Genomic DNA, 27,503 nt, shown 5'->3' with positions numbered 1-27,503 from the left:
CAATCTCTGTAATGACCCTGAGCATGAACCCCACAAGTAATTAGCTCCCAAATTCCTAACAGAAAATAGTATAATAAATGTTTATTGCTGGTTTAAGCCACTACATTTTGGAATGATTTTTTAGATAGCAATAGGTAAGAAACACCAATGGCTCCTATTTGTTGAAGGCAATTTCCCAGAGACTAGAGCAGCTGTGAGTTGGTACACAGCAGCCAGGAGGCAGGCAAAAGGGCCAGGTGAAGAGGATGTGAGTAGGGCCAATAGCAGCACCCACAACTTTAGTTATTTCTCATCTTATATTTGTTCCACTAAACTTTCCATACCACTTAGACACAACGTGTAATGTTATGAACTTAATGATGGCTTAGTCATGAACTTAATGATGGCTTAGACATTTTCATTTTTAAAATGTTACTTGGCAGCAATGTATAATTCAAGACCTCATGAAAATATTCTTCAAAAATGAAGATGTCTGCAGACAAATGAAAGTTGCAAAAATTCATCGCCTGTAATAATCAGCAAAAGCTATACTAAGGCTAAAGCAAAACGATTCTATATAAACACATGAAACTGGAGGAAAAAAAGCACCAGAAAGGACAAACTGTGTGAGAAATTATAAGTATTGACTATATAACAGTAGTTGTCCTAGGGGTTGTGAAAATATTGGTAAGAGTCAGCTATTTGCTGGTAAAATAGCATAAAAAATGGGAAGAGTGTAATGGAGTGAAACTATCGTAAGTTTCTTATATTGTTCAATGAAGTAGTAAAAGTTATAATTTAGACACTAAAAATTAAAAATGCATATTGTGATCTCTATAATAACCATTGGATAATAAAGAAATACAAATTTAAAAAGTTGTAAAAGGATAAAAATAATAAATATATGTTAAACTCAAAAGAAGGCAAGAAAGGGAGAATTTTTTTAAAAGGCATGAAGTAAAGAGAAAACAAAGAGCAAGACAGCAGTCTTAAGCCCAACTACCTTCAGGATATTGTATATTTCTGTATACAAAAGGATTAAACATTCCAATGATAAAACAAAGGCTGATTAATCATCACTTAATAAATACTGTTGGCCTACACCCAAAAAAAGGTAGCTAGTTAAATTAGTTATAAGTCAACCATGGTTATGCTGAGGCTTAGGACACAACACCCCAAAATATAACTGTAGGAGACCAGAACATGCCACGCCAAAATATAACTTTTTGTCATCTTGATTACTTTGAACTGGTTATTTTGAGAACTGAAGACACAGGAAACGCTCTGAAAACCTGCTCTTTTGTAAAAGAAGTTTACATCTATAAAGAAAATTTTCCTTAGTAAGGGTATCTGAATCAGGAAGAGAACTTCCAGGAGACCTAGTTTGTCTTTATTACCAGTGCGAATTTTGCCTGCGTAACAATGCAAATTTTATTTCCCATCCCTTTCCTCCACTCACCCTCTCAATAGTTTGTCTTCACTACCCCCCAGAAGATCCAACCGTATATTCCTTTCTTGAGCTCCAGATGCTATATAAGCTTCAATTACCTAGCCTTTCCTTAAGCCCCATATTTTTGTGGGACTCCCATTCCTATATATGTAATTAAAATTGTTTTTCTATTAATCTGCCTTATATTAACTTAATTTGTACCCCAACTAAAGAATTTCAGAGGGTGGAAGGAAACCATTCTCCCCTCCCTGACAATTATATTAACATTACCTCAAAGAATAGGTTGAATACTGGAAGACTAAAATATAAATTAAATTCTTCCTCTGTCACAAAGTCCTGAAATAATTTTTCTAAGTTAGGGTGCCATAATTCTAACATAATTTTAAACAACAAAATTTTCATAATATACTAAATCTAAAATATAAACTATGGCAATATAATTTGAAAAGGTTATGCCTCATTTATAATATAAAATACATTTTTAATTTTTGGCAAGCATAGAATAGTGTTTATTTTCATTTATGTTGGCAAAGACACTGATGGATTTTACAGTTCCTATTTTTTCAGCTATTACAGGAACTAAATTAAGCTATGGAAACTGCTAAATTATTTTGTTTCATAGCTTTCCTTTAATGGTTTTGGCTTGGTTTAAATTTACAGAAAGTAGTTTCTGCTAGAGGCATTCTCTTGGGAATTACTCAAAGTAAATTTTAAAAAGGATACGTGAGAGAAACTATTGTTAAACAAATATTACAGGCCATTCTTTTGAACTGAACTCTTGCACTAGGCCTCAACAGACTAGACTAAACCAAAATGGAATCAGTCATGCTACATGCCATATCACTGAAGCTTTAAAGGAAACAGATCCCAAAACAGACCAGTTTTTCCTAAAAACAGGAGATTCCAGGAAATCTGGGTCATTGTAATAAAGAATTCCTGTCTGCTTTAACCCTTTCATAAAGTAATCTGAGACAGAGTCTCGCTCTGTTGCCCAGGCTGGAGTGCAGTGGTGCGCCATCTAGGCTCACTGAAAGCTGCGCCTCCCAGGTTCATGCCATTCTTCTGCCTCAGCCTCTCGAGTAGCTGGGACTACTCTCAAAAAAAAAAAAGAAAAAAAAAGAAATCTGAAGTAACCTGATGTTAACCAATCAGTTTTTTTATTTTATTTTTTCCTATTGTTCTGTTTTCTCGTTTCCACCTTACAAAACCCACTGTCCTGAACTTGCCCAATTGGAGTTTTCATTCCATTTTCTGGAATAGAGGCTTCTCTGATTCATGAATCCCAAATAAAAGCCAATTATATCTACAACTAAATTTGTTGTAATTTTTTCTTTTAACACTATTGTGGATATACAGCTAATTAATAAAACTAACTTAGAAAATATTAATTTATTTTTTACTTCCCTTTTATATGAACTACACAAAGCAGTGGTTTTGTTAATAATTTGGATGTTTTTCTTGCCTATGTTTTTCAGTAATCTTTCCTTTTATTTTAATTAATGGGTTATAGAAGGAAATCCAAACAAGTCAACAACTGTTCTCGGTCATTTATACTTTATCTCATTGGGACATTTAGTCCACAGACCCACCCTGTAGTTATTTCACACTCCTGAACACAGACTTGAACTAGATATACTGACCCATCGCACAATCCCCATACTGAGTCCCCAACTCAGGGAGTGAACATCAAATTGAAATTCCTGAAATTCAGGCCAATATCCCTGATAAACATCGATATGAAAATCCTCAATAAAATACTGGCAATCAAATCCAGCAGCACATCAAAAAGCTTATCTACCACAATTAAGTCACCTTCATCCCTGGGATGCAAGGCTGGTTCAACATATGCAAATCAATAAACATAATCCATCACATAAAAGAACCTATGACAAAAACCACATGATCATCTCAATAGATGCAGAAAAGACCTTCGATAAAATTCAAGATCTCTTCATGTTAAAATCTCTCAATAAACCAGGTATTGATGGATCATATCTCAAAATAATAAGAGCTATTTATGACAAACCCACAGCAAATATCATACTGGATGGGCAAAAGCTAGAAGCATTCCCTTTGAAAACTGGCATAAAACAAGGATGCCCCTTCTCAACACTCTCATTCAACACAGTATTGGAAGTTCTGGCCAGGGCAATCAGAGAAGACAAAGAAATAAAGGGTATTCAGATAGGAAGAGAGGTAGTTAACTTGTCTGTTTCCAGAGGACATGATTCTATACTTAGAAAACCCCATTGTCTCAGCCCAAAACTCTTAAGCTAATAAGCCATTTCAGCAAAGTCTCAGGATAAAAAAAATCATTGTGCAAAAACCACAGGCATTCCTATACGTCAACAATAGACAAGGAGAGAGCAAAATCATGAATGAAATCCCATTCACAATTGCTACAAAGAGAATAAAACACCTAGGAATACAGCTAACACAGGATGTGAAGTACCTCTTCAAGGAGAACTACACACCACTGCTCAAGGAAATAAGGGAGAGCAAAAACAAATGGAAAAACATTCCATCCTCATGGATATGAAAAACCAATATAGCAGGCCGTGCCCGGTGGCTCACGCCTGTAATCCCTGCACTTTGGGAGGCTGAGGTGGGCGGATCACAAGGTCAGGAGTTTGAGACCAGCCTGGCGAACATGGTGACCCCATCTCTACTAAAAATACAAAAATTAGCCAGGTGTGGTGGTGCATGCTGTAATCCCAGCTACTTGGGAGGGTGAGGCAGGAGAATTGCTTGAACCTGGGAGGTGGAGGTTGCAGTAAGCCGAGATTGCACCACTGCACTCCAGCCTGGGTGATAGAGTGAGACTCTGTCTCAGAAACAAAACAAAACAAAACAAAAATTTTGAAAATGCCCATACTTCCCAAAGTAATTTATAGATTCAATGCTATTCCCATCAAACCACCATTGACATTCTTCACAGAATTCGAAAAAACTACTTTAAATTTCATATGGAACCAAAAAGAGCCCATATAGCCAAGAAAATCTTAAGCAAAAAGAGCAAAACTGGGAGCATCACACTGCCTGACCTCAAACTATAGTACAAGCAACCAAAACAGCATGGTACTGGTACCAAAACAGATATATAGACCAATGGAACACAGCAGAGACCTCAGAAATCACACCTCAAATCTACAACCATCTGATCTTCACCAAACCTGAGAAAAACAAGCAATGGGGAAAGGATTCCCTACTTAATAAAAGGTGTTGGGAAAACTGGCTAGCCATATGCAGAAAACTGAAACTGGACACCTTCCTTACACCCCATATAAAAATTAACTCAAGACAGATTAAAACTTAAATGTAAAACTCCAAACCATAGAAACACTAGAAGAAAACCTAGGCAATACCATTCAGGACATAGGCATGGCCAAAGCCTTCATGACAAAAACACCGAAGCAATTGCAACAAAAGCCAAAATTTACAAATGGGATCTAATTAAACTAAAGAGCTTCTGCAGAGCAAAAGAAACTACCATCAGAGTGAACAGGCAACATACAGAATAGGAGAAAATTTCTGCAATCCACCCATATGACAAAGGTCTAATATCCAGAATCTGCAAACTTAAATTTACAAGAAAAAAAAAAAAAACATCAAAAAGTGGGCAAAGGATATGAACAGACACTTCTCAAGAGAAGACATTTATGCAGCCAACAAACATATGAAAAAAAGCTTAACATCGCTGATCATTAGATAAATGCAAATCAAAACCACAACGATATACTATCTCACGCCAGTCAGAATGGCGATCATTAAAAAGTCAGGAAACAACAGATGCTGGAGAGGCTATGGAGAAACAGGAACACTTTTACATGGTTGGTGGAAGTGTAAATTAGTTCAACCATTGTGGAAGACAGTGTAGTGATTCCTCAAGGATCTAGAACCAGAAATGCCATTTGACCCAGCAATCCCATTACTGGGTATATACCCAAAGGATTATAAATCATTCTACTATAAAGACACACACACGTATGTTTATTGCAGCACTATTTACAATAGCAAAGACATGGAACCAATACAAATGTCCATCAATTATAGACTAGATAAAGAAAATGTGGTATATATACACTATGGAATACTATGCAGCCATAAAAAGGAATGAGACCATGTCCTTTTCAGGGACATGGGTGAAGCTGGAAGCCATCATCCTCAGCAAACTAACAGGAACAGAAAACCAAACACTACACGTTCTCACTCCTAAGTGGGAATTGAACAATGAGAACACATGGACATAGGGAGGGGAACAACACACATCAGGGTCAGTCAGGGAGTGTGGGGCAAGGGGAGGGAGAGCATTAGGACAAAGAGCTAATGCATGCAGGGCTTAAAACCTAGATGACAGGATGATAGGTGCAGCAAACCACCATGGCACACATACACCCATTTAACAAACCTACACTTTCTGCACTTTTATCCTGGAACTTAAAGTTAAAGAAAATAAAATAAAGGAAAAGAGAAAAAAAATAAACCACCTAAAAGTTGAGCTGAACACAATAAGAAAAAAGAAATTCCTCTCCTGACAAAAATACTAAAATGAAAATGTATCATATACCTGTGGAATTGCTGAGATTAGGGCCACTTCAAAAACATGAAAAAACACAGTGGTGGTGATTCCTAACACCTCGCTACTTACCTCGCCTATTTAGCTGGTCTGTGCACACTGAGACGGACTTGGAGAAGGTTGGCTTATCATAAACAGAGTCAGAGGGTGACTCCAATTACAGATGTTCCTTTATATGTGGTAACTACTTGGGCAAATCCAAATATGTCCTGATACCTGCTATGCAGCTAATGATTTGGCAAATTATTTTACCTCCTTACCAATTAGTAAGGACAACTGGAAATAATTCACTTTTAGCTGGCAAGGACTCCTTCACTGTTAGACCTCAAACTCTCCCAATCCATGGCAAACAGGAGCCTTGACTGTCTAGATATCCTGTAGGACATAATGCTGACAATAAAATATGGATCACTTCATCCCAAATGTCTTAGTAGAAATATGTGTGCCTCTGTGGTGAAAAATATTGACATTTCAAGTGCTTGACAATTCAGCAATATTTCTAAATGTGGCCTGGATGTTACTGGGAAATTGTTCTTATATAAAAGGAAAATTTCTGCACCTAAGATAACCTAAAACTCAGGAAGAGATACAATGCTTTTTAGATTCCTTTATATACTAGAAAAAAAATCACATTATACATTTTGGTGTGTTGCTCTAGTCCATTCACAGAATAGCCCCAAAGAGCTTTAATATGAAAAAGAAAAGGCTCTGTTGCTTACACATTTGCAAGGTGCTCTGATGGTGAGTCCAGATGACCTTGTTTACTTATTCAGTGGTATCTGAAGTTTCATGGCTGGGTGGGTTAGTTGGTTGTTTGGTTAGTTGCTTTGCAATTGAGCCCTGGTAGAAACTACACACTTGGCCATGACCTAGCAAGTGACCGTGCAACCTGAGATTGCCATGATGAACTAAGTACTATTTGATCTGCCAGGCTGTAAGACTAGGCTTAAATAGAAGTAATTACAACCAAATGGAAGTGATCTATTGGAAATCAGGCTCAAGCAGGTAGAGAAAGAACAAGGCACATGAAAAGGTAGCCCAGACTCAGCACCTACTCCTGCTACATGACCCACCTATTTCAATGGAAATTTAGAACATCATGGGGAAAAATAAGTCGATGAGGGATACATAAAATTCAGAATCAGTTTGTAGAGAAACTTGCACAATAAATAGGCAACAAACAGAAATATAATGCCATGGCAATGAAGCCCCCCTAAAGAGTGGAAATAAAAAATAGCGTAAAATTGAAATGCATAAGTGGACTCGTGTACAGTTCCTATGGTTGTTCACTCCGTGCAGCAGGAGACAAGCATGTGATGGATCTACGCTCATTCATGGACAATGGCTCATCATAGCTGGACGGTCAGGGACATCAAAATAATGAGTTTGCAAGATTGGTGACAAGAAGGTCTATTCAGTGGCCAGGATAGATACTTTTAAAAACTTTCACTCGTCTGAGCCCCCTTATTGTTCCTGAGCCAGTTTGTAACATTTCACCTGCATTGGTTTCATTTTGCTAGTGAATAGATGATATTAAAGGTTGGGTTTTGTTTTGTTTTCCAGCTGGGTTGTTTTGGTGGTGAAATACATCACCTTGAAGGACTTCAGATCTTCTGTAGCTGGGTTTTATTATAAAAACACCCTAGACAAAATACACTGATTTCTCAAGTGCAAGAAATGATTGCTGATCATTGTAGGTGTTTAGATAAAAAGAACAGCTACTTTACATGTAAAATAAAATGCTAATTCTTTTTAGCTGTAGAAAATAGCCAGCAATAGCCCAGATCTTTATCCCATGCTTACAGCCCATCTGATGAGAGAATGTGGCAATTAGGTGTCCTATCCCAAAAAGAAAGAAACAGATTTTAGATTATAGAAACGTTATGTGAAATACTTTATATATGAATTATTCATAGAGTATTATTAGAAATAATTATTTCATAAATGAATACAAAATTCTGAATTTCAGTCCAATTCAAAAAGTACTGACTTAGAATCTAGTGTTTGCCAGGACATACACTGACTGGTCAACTAGACACACACACAAATAATAATTTCCTCTAGTTTTAAGAGCTTTACCTCTTAAGCATCCATTATCAAGCAAAGGAACGCAAAACAAGGCCTGAATTTAACCTGTGGAATAATGATGGGCATAGTGGTAGAAATGTGAGTTAGCAAACCCTATGGGATGTTTATTATTTTGAATCAACAGATAACTATTTTTAGCATTTCATGTAAAAAGTATGAAAACTTCTTTTTATTAAACTTTTACAAATATATGTTAAACATTCAGTAATACCTATCACATCATGTAAATCTTTTATCTTTCTGTCTTTCCCTCTCAAATACGGTAGCCACTAACCATATTTACAATTTAAAATTAACTAAGATTAAAAATTCAATCCTCAGTCCCACTGGCCATATTTTAAGTGCACGATGTCGCATGTGCCCAGGGCCCCCGATATGGCCTTCCATGTCATACTATCGAAATGTTCCATTATCACAGGAAGTTTTCTTGGTCTTATAAGTTGAACCTATCTTCCAAATTAATGGAACAGATGGAGCCACTGAATTTTCAAGTGAATGAATGTTGATCTTTTTTTTCATCCATATTGCATTTTATTCTATTTAATTGAATATGTTCTGTTCTGTTGTAAAATTAACGGCTTACTTTCTTTTCTCTTTCTGGTTGTAAAACAAATGTCTTACTTTCTTCTGTTGGCAAGCGTCTCTTCACTGTTCCTTGTAGTGGTCTTCATTCCATGCTTCTCTTTGCTCTGATCAAAAGAACAACGGGGGCTTTGTGTGGGTGTTCTTATGGGGCGGCCACAAATCTTATTTACCTTTTAAATAGAAAACATTAAAAGGCAGTTAGAAATCATGCTCCATCTTTCTGAGAATGTGATGTTTCGTAGAAGTCAAAACAATGACATGTTCTTGCTTTCACCTCAATATTCACCTTTAAAATAATATACAATGTTTGTTAGTTTTTCAAACAGAGGGAAGTAAATTGTCTGTATAAAATGGCAGTTATGATAAATGGACATCGTGGACATTTATGTGGTATGCAGTATACATGTGCAAGATATGCCAAAATCAGATGACTATATGAATAAACTGACTTATTTATGTAATATTACTTTATCAAAATAGATATTATTTATGATTTATATGTATAACTAATCACATACTTGTCCTATGTTAAAATGAAATAATTTGCTATGGAATATGTGGTCCTTTTATAAATGAATTCTAAGGTCAAAAGCAAATATCTTTGTAGTTTTCTTCTTAAGGTCCTTTCTTAGAAATGACAATGAATATTAATATGAAGATCTCCTTTTATAATAGTTCTGCATCTTCTTTCTCAAACTGGTGTGATTTCAGGGTGTTATTACAGTACTTTTAAAAAATAATTTATCCCCATCGAAAACATACTGTTTCTTTAATACTTATCTAGTAAAGATATCTGTATAATTTACATAAGTATCATCGAAAAAATTAAGTAATTACTTTACATGTAAAGCATCAAACAGATTTATATGATACCTCATATAATTGAAAAGGCAGAGTAATATAATTGGAAATACGTAAAAGCATTGCCTGGAATCAAGAGACTCTGGTTCTCGTCCTAATTTTTCCTTTCTTCACACTGAGACCTTAAAAATGTAACAGACCTCTTTGAATGTGATTTCCTAATGTGCACAACGAAGAAGTTAGAATAAATTATTCCAAAGTTCCCTTAAAGTTAGAGATCTCTTTGATTTTCCATGTAATGAGTATTGAAGAAGCTATGTATCCATTTCATTTATTTTACCCATATTTCTTTCACTTTTAGTATTTGCAAAGCACATATATTAAATGTTATAATAGGGAAAATAGGAATAACTAAAGTTTCTCCTAATAGAGCTTGTAATTTAAGAGGAAAGAAATAAAGGAATCCTTCTAATCATCAAAATGCAAGTTGTATGTGTCAAAAAAGTGCGACTGACAATGGATGTCCGAGAGAGGTAGGATCCTTGCCTGGTGGGGGTGATGGGTGAAGAAGGATATCAGCAAAGACTACCCTGGGAAAGGCTACTACCCATCGGGATGAGACTTGGAGCATCCATTGAACCTGGATATGTTGAAGTTATTTCAGTTCAATCAAATTAAAAATAAATATCTGTTGTACCCTACTATGTTAGATGCTAGAGATACAAATATGAATAAGGCATGGCCTCACGTACACTGTTGAGATGAAAGTTACACCGGTAAAATAGCAATTGTCCTATAACATGACAAGAGCAACCCATTACAAGGATGTCAAAACATTGTAACACATGGTTACAGCAACTACACTGTGCATTTGGAACAAGAAGTACATGCTGTGAGAAATGGGTGTAGCAAGAGGTAAGGCTGGTGTGAAAGACATAAACAAGCCATCGTATGACTTGGAGACTGAGCTAAAGGACTTGTGAGAGCAAATGGAACACAGGCAAAAGATTCCAAGTGGGGAAAGTGCAGCTTCAGATTTCCACATGAGAAAACTCATCACAGCAGCTGTGCAGACAGAGGGAGAAGAGAGGTCCTTCAACAGGCCCATGGAAAATGTCAGGGCCCGAAGTCGGCAGAGAAGCAGTAAAATGGAAGAAGTGGATTTCAGAGATGCACAGGAGGGACAAGAGTAGCACTTGGAGATGGATTTGATAGAGAATTTTCTCAGAACAAAGAACAGTGATGATGGGCAGAGGAAAAGTCCTCAGAGGGTAGGTGTCAGAAAACATGAGGCTGACACGGACAATTGAAAAAGTTTTGCTTTGCTTGGAAAGGTGGGTTCATGGAAGATAATCATAAAAGGAAATTATATTTAAAGGGTAAGTTAGAGAAAAGATTTTGGAGGGCTTTAAATGCCAGCCTAAGGAGCTTTATTTTTTAGATAAAAGCTCCTGATGGTTGCTCAAAATGTAAAATGCCACAGCTGAAGTTTAGTAAATGCATGAGGCCGCATTGCAGAAGTTGGACTAGAGAGAGAAAACTATTCAAGGCAAGTAAACTGTTAATAGACTCTTCAAGCAGTCCTGAATAAGAAATTTTAATTTTGAACTGCAATAGTGACAGTGTTCATGAGTTACAGATAGAAGAGAGGCAAAGTCAACAGGGCTGGGCAAATGATTGACAGAAGCAAAAGAAGCATAAGGACAAGGTGGTAAAAGACTCAAAGTGAATTTCCACTTTGAAAAGTAGCAATAGTAAAGTATAAATCTATTAGTAAGGTGCTAAATTATTCACAAAAATGGAGGAAAGTATGTTCGCTATAGGTTCATCAACAACTCCTAGTAACAAGAACCCAGGGAAGACGATCTAAGTTGATAGTGTTTTTAAGTGGATAGAGTAAGATTATTTGACCACACCACAGGACAGTTTGAAATAAAGAAGCAAAGAGAAAGGGAAACAGAATCTGCAATCACTATCCAGTATGCCTTGCCATAGGGTTTGAGGTGAGTTATGGAACTTCTACATATCTTAGTTTTCTCATCTTTGAAACTCAAGAAAATAAAACTACTTTGAAGTTATGAGTTCAGAGAAATCTTATCTCATCCTGTCCCTCCCTCGTCAGACCTCAGATTGTAACTGCTATTGACCATGTTTCCAGGCAAGGCGGACGGAGAGCTGAAAAATACCAGCCTCGCAACACCTTTATCCCCATTATCATCTTTGCAATTATTTTTTCAAATACAAAAGAAAATGCTCTAGCCATAGACTTATAAGATATCTTTGATTGTATCCAAAGATACAAGCATATATAGCTGATTCTAACAAACGCAAGTAAATTTCAAAGCCCTTATATTTGTCGACTTGCTATGAGGGAGCTCAACTTCATACTTTATTGAAAAGAAAAGGAAAACCATCTGTTATCAGGACGTTACCCTGTCACCTTAGCTCCCTTGAGGTGAGCCAATTTGGGTGGCACCTTTCAATACTAGTACCTTCTTGCTATTGAAAAAACCTTCACACTTATGTTGACAATTTTTCATCTTTGACTTATACTGCAATTTCCTTCTTAATTCTCCTCCCTGGTCTCTACCATTTTCCCCTGCAATCAGTCTGGAGTGTCTTGCAAAAAAATGTTTTCCTCCCTAATGCTTATCTACTCTGGCTTTCAGTTTCTTCCCAGGCTTCCCACTGATTTTCAAGTTCCCATTTCACCTTGAAATGACTCTCTTAGTTGCTCCTAGCCCATATCACTTCCACCGTTCTGATCAAGTTATTTGTTTCAACAACTGCTTGTCAGTTAGCTGACTTTCCCCATTCTCACTGTAATCTTGGCACTACGTGCAAAAGCACAAACTTATCTTTGGAGCCTCCCCCATCTGTGCACTCAGTCTTATTCAAATCTTCAGACTTTCAAAGCTTTTTACAAAAAAACTTTGTAAAGAATAACTTAAATTATTTATTTTCATTTGATTCACAAAGCAGAGCTTCTGTTTCTTTTTGTTTTTGTTTTCTTTCTTTCTTTTTTTTTTCCAGACAGGATCTCACTCTGTCGCCCAGGCTGGAGCGTAGTGGCGTTATCATGACTCACTGCAGCCTTGGACTTCCTGGCTCAAGCAATCCTCCCACCTTGGCCTCTAGAGTAGCTAGACTATAGGCACATGCCACCATGCCCGGCTTATTTTTTATCCCTTTTTTTTTTTTTTTTTTTTTTTTGTAGAGATGGCATCTCACTATGTTGCTTGAGCTGGTCTCAAACTCCTGGCCTCAAGTGATCCTCCTACCTTAGCCTCCCAAAATGCTGGAATTACAGGCGTGAGACACCGTGCCCACCCTAGAATCTCTATTTCTTTTGCAATAGTACTTCCTTAATGTTTAATAATAATAATACAATTTGAAAAGCAAAAATGTTTAAAATATTACAAATTGAAAAGCAAAAAATGCTGAGGTAGTTCAAGTGATTATTAAGCAACCTGGGTTAGTGGAGGAGGCACAGGCTCACTTCACAGTCGCTTGTATGTAAAGGTAACTAATTGCTTTGCTTCAGGTCACATCTAGGATGCTTGGTGTTAACAGAGAGGCAGTTAAGAGATTACATAAGGCATGAGTCTGCATGTATGCTTGATAATAATAATGATACATAAAATAAGAAACAAGGTACTTTGTGGACACATGTGCTGTACTCCCTTACATTAAATAATTCACATTATTATACTAAAAGCTAATTTTAAACTATCCAGAAGAAATAAACTATTGGTAATTTTTTCAGTTATAGCAACAAATTTGAGTTTATTTCTCGTGTTCAATTCCCTTATGATTCTGAGAAATAGTTTCTAAAAGAGCTGGCTGATTTTAGGGGTAAAATCTGTTTCCACAAATCTGGTCTTTGTGTTGGAGAAGCTATTTCTTCAACACAGAGAGAAAGTCCATGATGTTAGTTTTATTCCAAAGAGGACAAATTTAGGAAGGTAGTAATTTGGGCCAGGTCACTATGGGGGCAGAGGTAATGTACCAGATACATTAGATTTGGATTTGATTTTTCAGACTATTATACTATATTAATAATTAATGGGCAAGGGAACAGAATTATCAGAGCCCTGTTTTAGAAAGATCTGTTATAGTCATTGCAATCAACAAAGACACCATTCCAATAGGTGAGGTAAGAGACTATTGGAATAAACTCAGAACCAGTGAAATAAGAGAGGAAAAGGGGAAGCTCCTTTATGAGCGCAATGAATGGTATTTGACTAGGGCTTGACTCCCTATACAAGACAAGAAAGAAGAAGTTAAAGCTCTTGGTGGTTTTAAACATAGTAATCAGGATGATTACAGAGCCAGACACTGATAGATGGAAGTTAGAAGGTAGAACAAGTTTAGTTTACGGTGTACCTGTTTTTTGGAGGGAGAGATTAATTCTCATTTTGAGCTTTAATTGTGGTAATTTCTAAAACACAGCTCTAAATAATAGATTGGAGATCAAAACCAAGTTAATGAATAGAATCGCACGCATAGAGCCAATAGTTAAACCCATGCAAATAGATGAAATCATAAAATGTATATAAAATGTAAATGTTAGAAGGAAAATCAAATGCAGGAGAAAGAGAATTCATGTAATATACTGTCCCCATCCCACAAAAAAGGAGGAGGAGAAAAGCTTTTACTATGTTGCTACATTTCTATCAATAGAAATGAAAAAAGTAAATAAAAATAAGTGATTACAGGTCGGGCGCAGTGGCTCACTCCTGTAATCCCAGCACTTTGGGAGGACAAGGTGGGCAGATCACAAGGTCAGGAGATCGAGACCATCTTGGCTAACACGGTGAAACCCCGTCTCTACTAAAAATATAAAAAAAAATTAGCCATGCGTGGTGGCAGGTGCCTGTAGTCCCAGCTACTTGGGAGGCTGAGGCAGGAGAATGGCATGAACCCAGGAAAGGCTCCGTCTCCAAAAAAAAAAAAAAAAACAAAAACAAAAAACAAAAGTGATTACAAAATATTATGCTCTAAAACTATGGAACAAATAGTAGATCCAAATAGTAGATCCAAATAGTAGATCTGCTACATTCAAGGTACAAATAATTCCATAAGCCAGGTACGGAAAACATATAAAAGTTGTGACCATAACACCACTTTTAAAACACTAGTACATTCTAGCATTGCAACAAGGAATATTTATAGGAGGTTATAAATTATTAAGACTCCATTAAGCACTGCCCCAGTTCTTGGGGAAAAGCAAATAAAGCAATGTTAAGGTCGAGTAAGAGAGGAAACACATACTATCTCTGCTTGGCAAGGATTACAGGTATGTTTACGCTATGGTTAGCAAAGAGTAAAGAAGGTCTTCTGTAAAAGTGTTTACTTGGAGGCATGGATCCTTTCCATTTTCCACAAGTTGCTTCTCCATACGGATTTCTGCTAGACATTGTCATAAATTTTCCCATTCTAACTCATATTATATTTTGAATTAAGGAAAAGAATGAGGAAGAGGGAGAGGAAGGGAAAGATGGGGAGAAGCAGAAGCACATTTTAATAATCTCCTATCCACACCACTGTGAACAGAATATTGATTCCATGTTGCTATTTTTGCATGCCTATATATTAAACCACCAGAGGGCGCTTCTGCATTTCATTCCTATTCATAATTATTAATTAAACTGACTGTGTGGGTGGATTTAAAGCATTTAGTTTAGGACTCTGGAAAATCCAACTTGTAGGCCAAAGTGACAAGTGTTTAGATACAAGAAATCTTCGGAAAAATCTAGTCTTTTATGTAAAACCACCAGGCTGAGGCTGCAGTGCCAATGTAGTCAAATAAGAAATGGAAAACCAATCCCTAATTGTAGGCTAATTTGTTCAGACTGAACTGTCTCAAAGTCAGGAATAGAGATACTGAGAATTGACCAAGGATTTCAATCACTTCCCCTTTTTCTCTTTCTCTCTTTTTCTTTCCTTTCTTATTTCCAGTTTTAAAGACTCCTTTGTTTAGAAAGTTCAAAGACTGAAAGCCAAATCAATTTTTGTTCTTGTTTAGCTACAGATGACAATGTCAATCAATACACTGAGCCCTCATTATTAGTATGGCATTATTCTAGTAGATGGGAATAGAGCAAGGAACCTTCTCTCTAGGAGCTTATAGTCTAGTGAGAAAACTAAAATTATGACATTAAATAGACAACTTTAGGTATTGTTATTTAGTTAAAAATGCATCATTAGTAGTGGAATGGGGTGGAGTGGGGATAGGGCGCTTCAACCAGGTGGTCAATTGGTTTAAATACTATTTTCTACTTGTTTGGAAAGTAGGATTTAGGTTATGTTCTGAATAACGTTAAGCAGCAGCCATGGGAAGATCACAGGGAAAAGCTTTATATGCAGAGAGAACAACACTAAAATAGAAGAGAGAGAAAGGCCACAGCAACTGAAAAATGCCACATAGTAATGGGGAGCGTAGGGGGACAAGGCAAGAGGCAAACTGGCCAGATCATCATGGTCTACCAAGGGCTAAGTTTGTGTTCTAAGTGGGCTCTGAAGTAACTGGAGAATTCTGGGCATAGCAGTAACATGATCTCTTTAATGTTTCAAAGAAAATATCACACTGGCTGTCATTTGGAGAGAGGTCTGCACAGGGCATAAGAAAATGGACAAGGGGCCGAGCGCAGTGGCTCATGCCTGTAATCATAACACTTTGGGAGGCTGAGGCAGGCAGATCGCATGAGGTCAGGAGGTCGACACCAGCCTGGCCAACACGGTGAAACCCTGTCTCTACTAAAAACACAAAAATTAGCCAGGCATGGTGGCGGGCGCCTGTAAGTCCAGCTACTCAGTGGGCTGAGACAGGAGAATCGCTTGAACCTGGGAGGCGGAAGTTGCAGTGAGTTGAGATCGCACCATTGCAATCCAGTCTGGGCAACAAGAGTGAAACTCCATCAAAGAAAGGGAAGGGAAGAGAAGGGGAGGGAAGGGGAGGAGAGGGGAGGGGAAGGGAGGGGAGGGAAGGGAAGATGGACAAGATAAAAATAGTAAATCCAGCTATGAAGTTTTGAGTGTGTTTCAGGGAAGAGATGATGCTGCCTTTGCTAAGGGTGATCTGTGAGAACTGAGATCCAGTTGGAACATCTATCTATCTGGATCTCTCTGTCTATCTATCTGGATCTCTCTGTCTATCTATCTGGATCTATTTATTGAAGGAGAAGACAGCAGAATGTGAGGGTGGATTAAACATAGCAAGTGAAAGAAAGATGGATTCATGAATCTCTGGTATCTTTTGTCTGAAGCAACTGGGCACATGAAAGTACATTAAATGAGATAGAGAAGACTAAGGGAAGAGGTTTGGTAAGAAATTAAGTCTCTCTTGGACATATTTGGCTTCCTATGACAATCACTCTTCCAAGAGGAGCTGTCCAATACGCTGTTAGTTACCTGAACTGAAAGCTCAAGGGAGAGATCAGGCAAGGTACAGAAATGTGGTTTTCAACAGCAGGCAGTTGGATGGGCACAGAGGGAGGACAGTGCTGAAGACTGATTCTTGGGCATTCCAACATTTAGATGTGGAGACCAAAGGAAGTTGAAAACAATTCTGAGATGAAGCTCAAGGAGAAATAAGGCAATCTCAGAAGAGTGGGTTATCTCAAACTGCAAATGCAGAAAACTTTTGTTGTTGTTTTTAAAGATGAAATGAATAAATGTTTCAAAAGCTACTGAAAGTTCAAGTAAAATGAAGATGCAAATTAATCATTGGCTCTAATCAGAAGAAGACCATCAGTGATTTGTGGAGAGTGCAGTTTGAGCACAGAGGCAGGGAAGAAAGCACAGTGATCAGTGGGGGTGCAAGAGATAAAGATAAATAAGAAATACACAACTCATTCATGGAGTTTTGGAGAAAGAAGGCAGATTTACGGGACATAGCCTAGAGAAGGGATGGAATCTAGTGAGATTCTGTTTTGTTTGTTTTTTTCGGGTGGACAGTAGCCATTATCACATGATTATATTTTTAATGTAGAGATCTCGTTTCATATAATTTGATCCAAAATACTTATATTTCAAAACAAGTGAGACAACATTTTCCATAGTGTGGAAGTGTCAGGGAGACATGTAGTTTAAACACATGACCTGAATTTGAGATGCCTTTCTTTACAGCATTATCCAAGGCTTATTAGAAGTGTATTCACATGCTTTAAAGGTACTAGATCATCTAAATGGAGATTTGGTAAAGACAGAAATAAGAGAAAAAAAAATGAAGGAGAAGAGTAAGTACATTGAACATTTTCATAAGATAAAGTGATTTTGGGATTAGAAATAAAGGAGAATACATTTTATTCTAAAACTGGCAAAAACACCCATAAGTCCATCAGTCCTTTCTATATTAGCTGTCTTTTTACTATGAATTTTTACATAGTTATTTTATATTCTTCTTTTTCAATTAAAATTGCATTGCAAAAAGTTTCCTAAACCACTGATCTATTTTGTGAATATCAAGTCAATAACTGAATAAAAATAAAAATAATGGAGTAAGTCAACTGGAATGGTAGGAAATAATGACCATAATGTGAGATATCAGACTTGCAGATTTCAGAGAGAGTGCAGGTATTGGTGTTGGATTTGGGAAGGCAGGAGAGATCAAACACACAGGTTGGACTAATGATCTTGGATAATCCAATAGCCTTCAGCTCCTGATGGTCACTGGTATAAACAGGAAAGTAAGCCTTCATAGACTTGATCCCAGCAGTCAGAGCACACAGATTCAAGGATGTGGGGTTGGCTGGAGGGTCTTGGCAGCTTGCACATTTGCCGAGGCAGGCCAAGCCTTTGGCAGCAGTCAGCAGATGCTGACTCACCAGAGCAAACGGGCAACTGCAGATTTTAGAACACGTGCTATTAACCTTAATCAATTCACTTGCAAGCTCTGTCCATCCTTTGATATTTGCAAAATAGACATACTTAATTCACATGCAGCTGTGAGGATTTGGTAAATAGATAAGTAAATAAATAAATAAATGTAGGATTTTTTTTTCTCTTTAATTGTGTGAAGTATTATCAATAATGGCAATAAAAACTAGAACTAGAACTAAAATACATTTTACTCCCTATTTGCTTATCTTCAAAGAGTTTATAATCTAGTTACGGAGGTAGAATTTCTAAGTATGAAATGAATGACAATTATATAAAGTTAACTTCAGTACAATAGAAACAACATCTCAATAGGGTATAAAGTATGTGCCAAAGAAATGCTCTAAGCCATGATTAGTATAGGAGCCAGAGAAAATCACCAGGAACCAGGGTCATCAGGGAAATCTTTAGATAAAACTTGAATTATTAGTGGAAAGAAAAGAGAGGAATTCTACCCTGAAGGCAAGAGTATGCAGATGAGGGTAGAATTCCAAATTGTGCTATTAATTTGGTCATACTCAGGAAAGCTTCATTCAATCACATTTTTACATATGACCTCCAAGAATATATAATAATTTTCCTTATGTGACCATTGAGCTTTGTGACATTTAAAACCCTCATGAGTTAGATAGTACCACAAACTACTAGACTCTTCTTCATCAAGAGAAGGCGGCCAGCTACTACAATATCAATATTGAGGTTGTGAGAAACCACAGAGAAGGGGGAAAAAAGGCCACTGGGAAGCAAGTTTAAGATTAGGGGAAAGTGGGCCGGGCGCGGTGGCTCAAGCCTGTAATCCCAGCACTTTGGGAGGCCGAGACGGGCGGGTCACGAGGTCAGGAGATCGAGACCATCCTGGCTAACACGGTGAAACCCCATCTCTACTAAAAAATACAAAAAAACTAGCCGGGCGAAGTGGCGGGCGCCTGTGGTCCCAGCTACTCGGGAGGCTGAGGCACGAGAATGGCGTAAACCCGGGAGGCGGAGCTTGCAGTGAGCTGAGATCCGGCCACTGCACTCCAGCCTGGGCGACAGAGCCAGACTCAGTCTCAAAAAAAAAAAAAAAAGATTAGGGGAAAGTGGTCTGGCACGGTAGCTCACACCTGTAATCCCAGGAATTTGGGAGGCCAAGGCGGGTGGACCACGAGGTCAGGAGATCGAGACCATCCTGACTAACACGGTGAAATCCCGTCTCCACTGAAAAAATACAAAACATTAGCCAGGCGTGGTGGTGGACGCCTGTAGTCCCAGCTATCGGGAGGCTAAGAGAGGAGACTGGCGTGAACCCGGGAGGTGGAGCTTGCAGTGAACCGAGATCGCCCCGCTGCACTCCAGCCTGTGGGATGGAGTGAGACTCCGTCTCAAAAAAAAAAAAAAAAAAAAAAAGATTGGGGAAACTGAGAGGCTAAGTAATATCTCTAGACATGTAAAATCAAAATTTGACCATTTCATTTATCAGTGGGTGTAAGAATCCTAAATTGAAAAAGCTAATTTTTAAAAAAATAATAACTGATAAAAGGAAAATGGAGAATACATTCAATATGACCCGATTTTCTCTACTACTCCAAAGCTGAAAATGTATGCAGATGCTTTAGAAACAGCACCAGCTAGGGGTTTAAAATGTGCGAGCAGGCCAGGTGCCGTGGCTCAGGCCTATAATCCCAGCACTTTGGGAGGCTGAGGCTGACGGATCATAAGGTCAGGAGTTCGAGACCAGCCTGGCCAATATGGTGAAACCCCGTCTCTACTAAAAATACAAAAATTAGCCGGGCATGGTGGCAAGCGCCTGTAGTCCCAGCTACCGGGGAGGGAGGCTGAGACAGGAAAATCACTTGAACCCCGGAGGTGGAGGTTGCAGCGAGCCGAGATCGCGCCGTTGCATTCCAGCCTGGGCAACAAGAGTGAAACTCCGTCTAAAATAAATAAATAAAAGTAAATAAAAATAAAACAACAACAACAAAATGTGCAAGCAAAGGCTGTTCTGTTTTCATCAGGTATCTCGCCTTTTCACTTCCCGTCTCCTGCACTGGAATTTCCTTCAGTCAAGAGTGGGCTTTCACTAGCTCTTCTCAGATAGATGGGTTTCCTTGCTGACTTTCTCTCCAACACTCTCTCAGCTCTAATCCTTCCCTCCAGCTCCCCCGATTACGCTTCCTAAAGCACAGTTCTGATCACACTGCTTCTCTGAACCAAAGCCTTTGGTGGTTCTTCCCATCTCCTAATGAAGACAAGCCAAATTGTTTCATGTGAATTTACAGCTGAAGCTGGAAATTTCCCAGCACTCCACTTTGAGCATCCTACGCTTCAGCTAAATTGTGTTACAGTCTCCGGAGTCACCCTGTACTTTTCAGTCTCTGCTTTTCTTTTTTTTCTCCTTGCCTGTTTCCATTTTTTCAGGTGCGTTTAAAATACCACCTACGAAATTAAATTGCTCTCGATCTCTCAACTTGAGGTTATTTATCAACCTTGCCAGCATTTGGTTTGCACATCCCCGGTGGGATTTGTCCTATAGCAATGTGGAGTAGAGCACAGGAAGTATTTTGTTTGGCCGTGTTTACAGTTGTTCCCAGTAACTACCAATCCCTCTCCCAGTCCCCAGAACAAAGCTAATAGCCATTTATGCAAATGAATTAATACTTTTGTTCTTAAATACCTCATTTGTTGGAAATAGTCACATGACAATGCAGGAGATGATTTAAATGCTCCTTTCCTAGAGTACTCAAATGTAATATCATGCTTTCCTTCTGATCGCATGGAGACCTTGTAAGTTTTTCTGCCTTTGTCATTCCTCACATCTACTCACCTATAACTAACATTCATGTGCCATATATTGCACAGTGAGAAAGGCAGTTAAAACAGACTACTGACTGGAGTTTCAACATATTTGATAGACAAATGCTTATTATGCAGAATATTTGAAAAACTAAGAAAAAGATAACCAAATAAAAAATAAATGAACACAGGATATGAATACATAAGTCACAGATATAATGCAGATGGCAATAAACATAAAAGCTGACCAACCTCAATATTTATCTTTGAAATTAAAAATATAATTTCATCCAACCAAACAGAAAAACATTTAAATATTGACAGTATCAATTGTTGGTCAAGGTATGAGAAACCAGATAGTCCCTAACGATACTGTGAGTATAAATTGGTAAATCCTCTAATGAGTTGGAGGTGGGGTATTGGCTGTTTTTATGATGTTTTTAAGTGGGTACTTTCTACCAGGCAGTCATTCTCATTAACCATGGCTCATCTAAAGAAACAACTACACTTAAGAACAAGGGGGCGGCCGGGCATGGTGGCACGTGCTTGTGTGCCTGTAATCCCAGATACTCGGGAGGCTGAGGCAGGAGAATGGCGTGAACCTGGGAGGCGGAGCTTGCAGTGAGCCGAGATCGTGCCACTGCACTCCAGCCTGGGCGAAAGAGCGAGACTCTGCCTCAAAAACAAAAAACAAAACAAAACAAAACAAACAAAAAAAAAAAAACAAGGAGGCATATACAAGGATGCTGGATGCTCAATAGATCACTTATTTTGAATAATGAAAAATTGAAAACTAATGCCCATCATTCTTCAATGACTATAAAATCAATAGTATGTTATATAGATTTTATGCACTTTGTAATCTTAAAAAAAAAATCAAGATGGGTCAGGCATGGTGGCTCATGCCTATAATCCCCACACTTCTGGAATTTGAGATGGAAGAATCCCTTGAGGTCAGGAGTTGAAGATTAGCCTGGGAAACAGAGTGAGACCTTGTCTCTACAAAAAGTATTTTTTAAAAAACGAGTTGAGCATGGCGCTGTGCACCTGTAGTCCAGCTACTCAGGAGGCTGAGGTGGGAGGATCACTTGAGCCTGGAAGACTGAAACTATAGTGAGCCCTGTCCAAGCCACTGCACCCTAGTCTGGGTGACAGAGAGAGAGAGAGAGAGAGAGAGAGAGACCCTGTATTAAAAAAAAAAAGTCACGATAATTTATGAGTTAAAAAAAGGAAAATGATAAGGTATCATGTATGGTGTTAAAATTAAAATACCACATATTCCTATTGTTATAGTTATTTATACACATAAATGAATTTTAAATGTCTGGAAGGGTACATAAGCAATCCCAAATGGTGGGTGCCGACAGGGTAGGGAAAGCACACAGGCCAAGACCCAACCTTCTATAACCTTATTCTCACATTTACAAACACATATATTTACATTTTATTCTTTTTTGTCTGATTTTACCAAATTAGAATTATACTCTATACATCTCCACAACAGATTTTGTCACTTAAATGTCACTTATTTCAAGAATACATCCAGCGATTGGTAGATATACACAAATATGTTTTATAATTTATCTATGTGTACATATAGATATCCACACATATACATACTCATGTAATGTTTTATACACAGGATCATACCATACAACCTGGTGAAGTAAGAGGCAGAACTCGTCTTTGGAGGCCAGGTTTGGACACCAGACCAAATCAACAACTAGCTAAAACAGGGATGGAGTGGAAGCAGCTTTCTGTGAGACACCCGTACTGTATGCCATGTCAGTTTACCGTTGCCATGGCAACACCCAGGTGCTGCTGCCTCTTTCCACAGCCATGACCAGATGACCCAGAAATGGCTACCCTTTTCCTAGAAATTTCTGCATAGACCACCCCTTAATCTGCATGTAATTAAAAGTAGGTATAAACACGACTTACAGAATTGCCCTGAGCTGCTACTCTCAACACATTGCCTGTGGAGTAGCTCTGCTCTGCAGGGGCAGTCACAGAGCTGGCACACTGCCTGAGCTGTAACACCCCCGGAGCTGGAACACTGCTGCTTCAAAAAAGCTGTTTTCTTCTGCCATGGGTTGACCCTTAAGTTCTCTCCTGGGCAAAGCAAGAAACCCTCCCAGCCTAAGTCCCAGTTTGGGGCTTGCCTGTCCTGCATCACTGGGTTCTCTCTCTCTTTTTTTTTAATGCCATAGACTGTTCCTATTATTTTGCTTGCTTCTCTAACTCCTACCCTCCCTATTACCTCCGCTCACAGCTTGTCCTTCCCAGATAATAAGGTACAGCAAACCATTACACATTCTTTTCTGTTTTCTCCATGTTCACATGTCCATGTACTTTTCACATAACCACATTTACACACATTTTTATATATGTGTATCTATTTCTAAACATAAAAATAGTATATTTAAAATGAAATAATTTACAAAAATAGGGCATTATATGTGCTTCTATTTGTTTCACTTTCTCAATCTCATAATACAACATCAAAATCTTTTCATATCAATGGACAGAGCTTGAAAGCATTACCTATGAACCTGGCATAATCTTCCACAGTGTGCGCGTGTGATTGTATCCTAATGTATTCAACCTTCCCCACTGTTGGATATTGACTCCTTTCCAGTATTGTGATTCAAATGTTGCTGAAAATATAAACAACCTTGTCCAGCATCTTTGAAAACTATTAGTGCTTTTATTTTAATATAATAAAGTCCCAAGAATTTGACTGTTGGGTTAAAATCTATAAAATAACTCCAGGCTAACCAAGGAAGGAGGGGAGTTGTTAGTGAGAGAATAGGACTGATAATTTGAAAGGCAGATAAATAGAGTCCTGATGATAATATTAAAGAAATTAATCAAGCCTACCATGGAAGGAATTAGACCCTGAGAAAATCAGGTTACCACTGATTTTTTGAAAGGTTATTCTGAGGCTCTGAGATTCAATGGTTATTCTGGTGATGGAATGGGATGGGATAGGGCAGTGGAGGAGAGAGGGAGACTGCATGAGATTACACTAACTGGGACACATCTACCTGCAATCGTCTCCCAGCAAGAATATCATAGTTGGCTACATAAAAGAGCAACTCAAATCCATTTGAGACATATTTAGGTTATAAAATCAATAGGAATCAGGATTGGAAATTTGGTGGGAGGTAAAGTAAGTGTCATGGATGATTCTTAGGTTTCTAAGTGGATGTACTAAAGAGTAACCAGGTTCGGGAGACAAGACCATGAGTTCAGTTCTGGATTTCTGGGTTTTAAAGAGTCTTTGTGACATTCTGAGAGAAAGTATCAAGTAGAAAGCTGGTGCTCAGAGATTTCTTGGATACATATAAACAAGGTGGTAATTGAACCTGAGAAATCAATTTCTACCAGGCTGACGTGACAACCGTCTCTAAACTGACTCTAGGAATAAACTACTTTTTTATGTCCCAGAAGCCTGAAATCATCAGAGGTAGAGAAAATGAGGGGAAAGGAAAGGAGAAAAGACATGACCGCTTTCCACATTCTGTATTATATCAGGAATGATGGAAAATGATGAAAAGAAGATACAGTTAGTATCATCATCTGGCCAAGTCTGACTATTTAGGCATTCGAGAAAGTATTTTAAAGGGCAGTGGGGGACACTTTCTTACTTATTTCAATTTTTCCATAAATATAAACTTGGTGGCTTTGTTTTTAAAATCTTGCTTGCTTGTAGTATAATATAAAGGCTTGTGGTTTATTTGTTTATTTATTTATAACAGAGTCGCTCTCTGTCACCCAGACTAGAGTGCAGTGGCACGATCTCAGCTCACTGCACCCTCCACCTCCCAGGTTCGAGCGATCCTTGCGCCTCAGCCTCCTGAGTAGCTGGAATTACAGGTGTGCACCTCCACACCCAGCTAATTTTTGTATTTTTAGTACAGCCTGGGTTTCACCATGTTTCACAGGCTGGTCTCAAACTCCTGACATTAGGTGATCTCCCCACCTTGGCCTCCCAAAGTGCTGGGATTACAGGCATGAGCCACCGCACCTGGCCGCTTGTTTTTTATTTTTGTTTGTATTCATCCATCTCTTAGTTTTATCATGATCTCTTTTCTTTTTTCCCCCAACAGGCTTAATAATTCTAAGATGGCGGATTAGTAAACTATGGCCAGGAGTGTCCTTTGTTAGCTCTGAACAGGGTAAGAGTGGTTCTGTGATACTCCTGATACCTCTTTGTTCTAAGGCTACTCAGCTGATGATCAGTGAATGAAAAAGGCAACAGCAAAGTCAGAGGACACCAGGCAGTGGCGTGGAAATCATTTCTGTATTATCTTCTGTTCTGGGTTACAGATTTTCCAATGTGAATGAAGGACACTCTATCAGAGATTACTGATGACTGTGATGTGCATTTTAATTACATAGATTATATTGTTTATTGATCAACAAATGATGAAGATCTCACATTCTAATCCATATTACATATTATAGATTTTTAAAGTATTTATGAATCATTCATATTTCCACTCAAGTTAGTGAGAATCACCAATATATTCAAATTAAATATATATTTATATATTTAATAATATTTAAATAAATATATATATTTTAAACTGGAAACAACTTTGCTTTTGGTGTATGCTCTTAACTAGAGAATCCATCTTAATGGTCTTTGTGAATATTATAATTCTCAGTGCGTGTGGATAGATAATTGTATAAAATGGTTGCTTAGTATAAAGCTAGAAGCATAGCATCCAGACAAAGATATTTGTCTGAGATGTGTTTACTCTCATCTCTCTGGAAATAAATCACTTTTAGGAGGTCAAGATAATGTTTAGTCCTATTTTCACATTGCTGCACCTGCAAAAAATCTAATTCAATCAAATGCACATAGAATTTTCAAAGGGATTCAGTTTCTGAACTGTGTTCTTAGAGTCCTTGGTAAATTTTAGCATGACCAATCCTTCTTTAATGTGGAGCACCCATCGAGGATGACCACAACTGCCAACGGCCTAGCTATAAACTTGAAGTTACCCAGCCAGATGCCAGCCCACATTCCCTGTTGGAGGATGGATGTTGACATCCCCCAAAATAAATCTGCCGTGGCCCAAACCCCAAATAATGCACAATTATTAAAATGACCACTTTGGGAAATAATGAAACGTACCTCAGAGTAGGATTTTTCAAAGTGTTTTTAGGAGAAAATCTATAAGTTGTTCAGTCAAAAATGGGCTTCTTGGCTAAATAAATATTGGAAATGCTTTACTTAATACAGTTGATGGGTATTTTTAAGTAACAAGATTTCTTTATTATTATTATTATTATACTTTAAGTTCTAGAGTACATGTGCACAATATGCAGGTTCGATACATAGGTATACATGTGCCATGTTGGTGTGCTGCACCCATTAACTCGTCCTTTACATTAGGTATATCTCCTAATGCTATTTCGCCCCCAGCCCCCCACCCCACGACAGGCCCCGGGGTGTGAAGTTCCCTGCCCTGTGCCCAAGTGTTCTCATTGTTCAGTTCCCACCTGAGTGAGAACATGTGGTGTTTGGTTTTCTGTCCCTGTGACAGTTTGCTGAGAATGATGGTTTCCAGCTTCATCTATGTCCCTACAAAGGACATGAACTCATCCTTTTTTATAGCTGCATAGTATCCCATGGTGTATATGTGCCACATTTTCTTAATCCAATCTATCATTGATGGGCATTTGGATTGATTCCAAGCCTTTGCTATTGCGAATAGTGCCACAATAAACATACGTGTGCATGTGTCTTTATAGTAGCATGACTTATAATCCTTTGGATATATACCCAGTAATGGGATTGCTGGGTCAAATGGTAATTCTAGTTCTAGATCCTTGAGGAATTGCCACACTGTCTCCCACAATGGCTGAACTAATTTATACTCCTACCAACCGTGTAAAAGCGTTCCTTTAAATAGCAGGATTTCATAGAGCCTTTGACACAATCTACATGGAAACCACCCACAATTCCCTCTAGGAGGTGGCTGTTGTGTGTAGGCTTTCCCTGAACTTAATGAAGATCATGCAACTTTTTTTTTCAAAGAATACCTATTGACATCTAAATGAACACGAGTGAACTACAAAAAAAAAAAAAAGCAATTTTAAAAACTTCTTTAGATGAACCAAGTGAATTCTCTAAACGAGAAATACACTTGTACAATCTAAAGGCATCTAGTTTGACAGTGAAGCCTCAGTCCTGCCCCAGGCCCTGGGCAGCTTGGGATGCCTTTGAACCCAGACAGTACATGCAACAGAGAAGCCCAAATGCCTGATGTTTGCATTCCTGAATTGAGAAATGGAAGATGAAAGATGTAGCGTGGGAACACTCCCAGAGCTATTTCGAGTAGATTATATACACCTCTA

The 27,503-nt window shown here is 38.1% G+C and overlaps 1 protein-coding gene across 1 annotated transcript in view; it reads right to left on the bottom strand.

The window, feature by feature from the left end:
• GPC5 (glypican 5) overlaps positions 1-27,503 on the bottom strand; it is a 1,454,359-nt gene that overhangs the window by 1,121,645 nt on the left and 305,211 nt on the right. The window contains exon 4 of the mRNA XM_015121302.3: positions 8,715-8,848. Within this exon, the coding sequence (XP_014976788.2) occupies positions 8,715-8,848 (134 nt within the window). The remainder of the gene's footprint in view (positions 1-8,714; positions 8,849-27,503) is intronic.

Source organism: Macaca mulatta, chromosome 17, assembly GCF_049350105.2.
Source record: "Macaca mulatta isolate MMU2019108-1 chromosome 17, T2T-MMU8v2.0, whole genome shotgun sequence".
Classification (NCBI taxonomy): domain Eukaryota; kingdom Metazoa; phylum Chordata; class Mammalia; order Primates; family Cercopithecidae; genus Macaca; species Macaca mulatta.
This window is presented reverse-complemented; position numbering and strand designations above follow the sequence as displayed.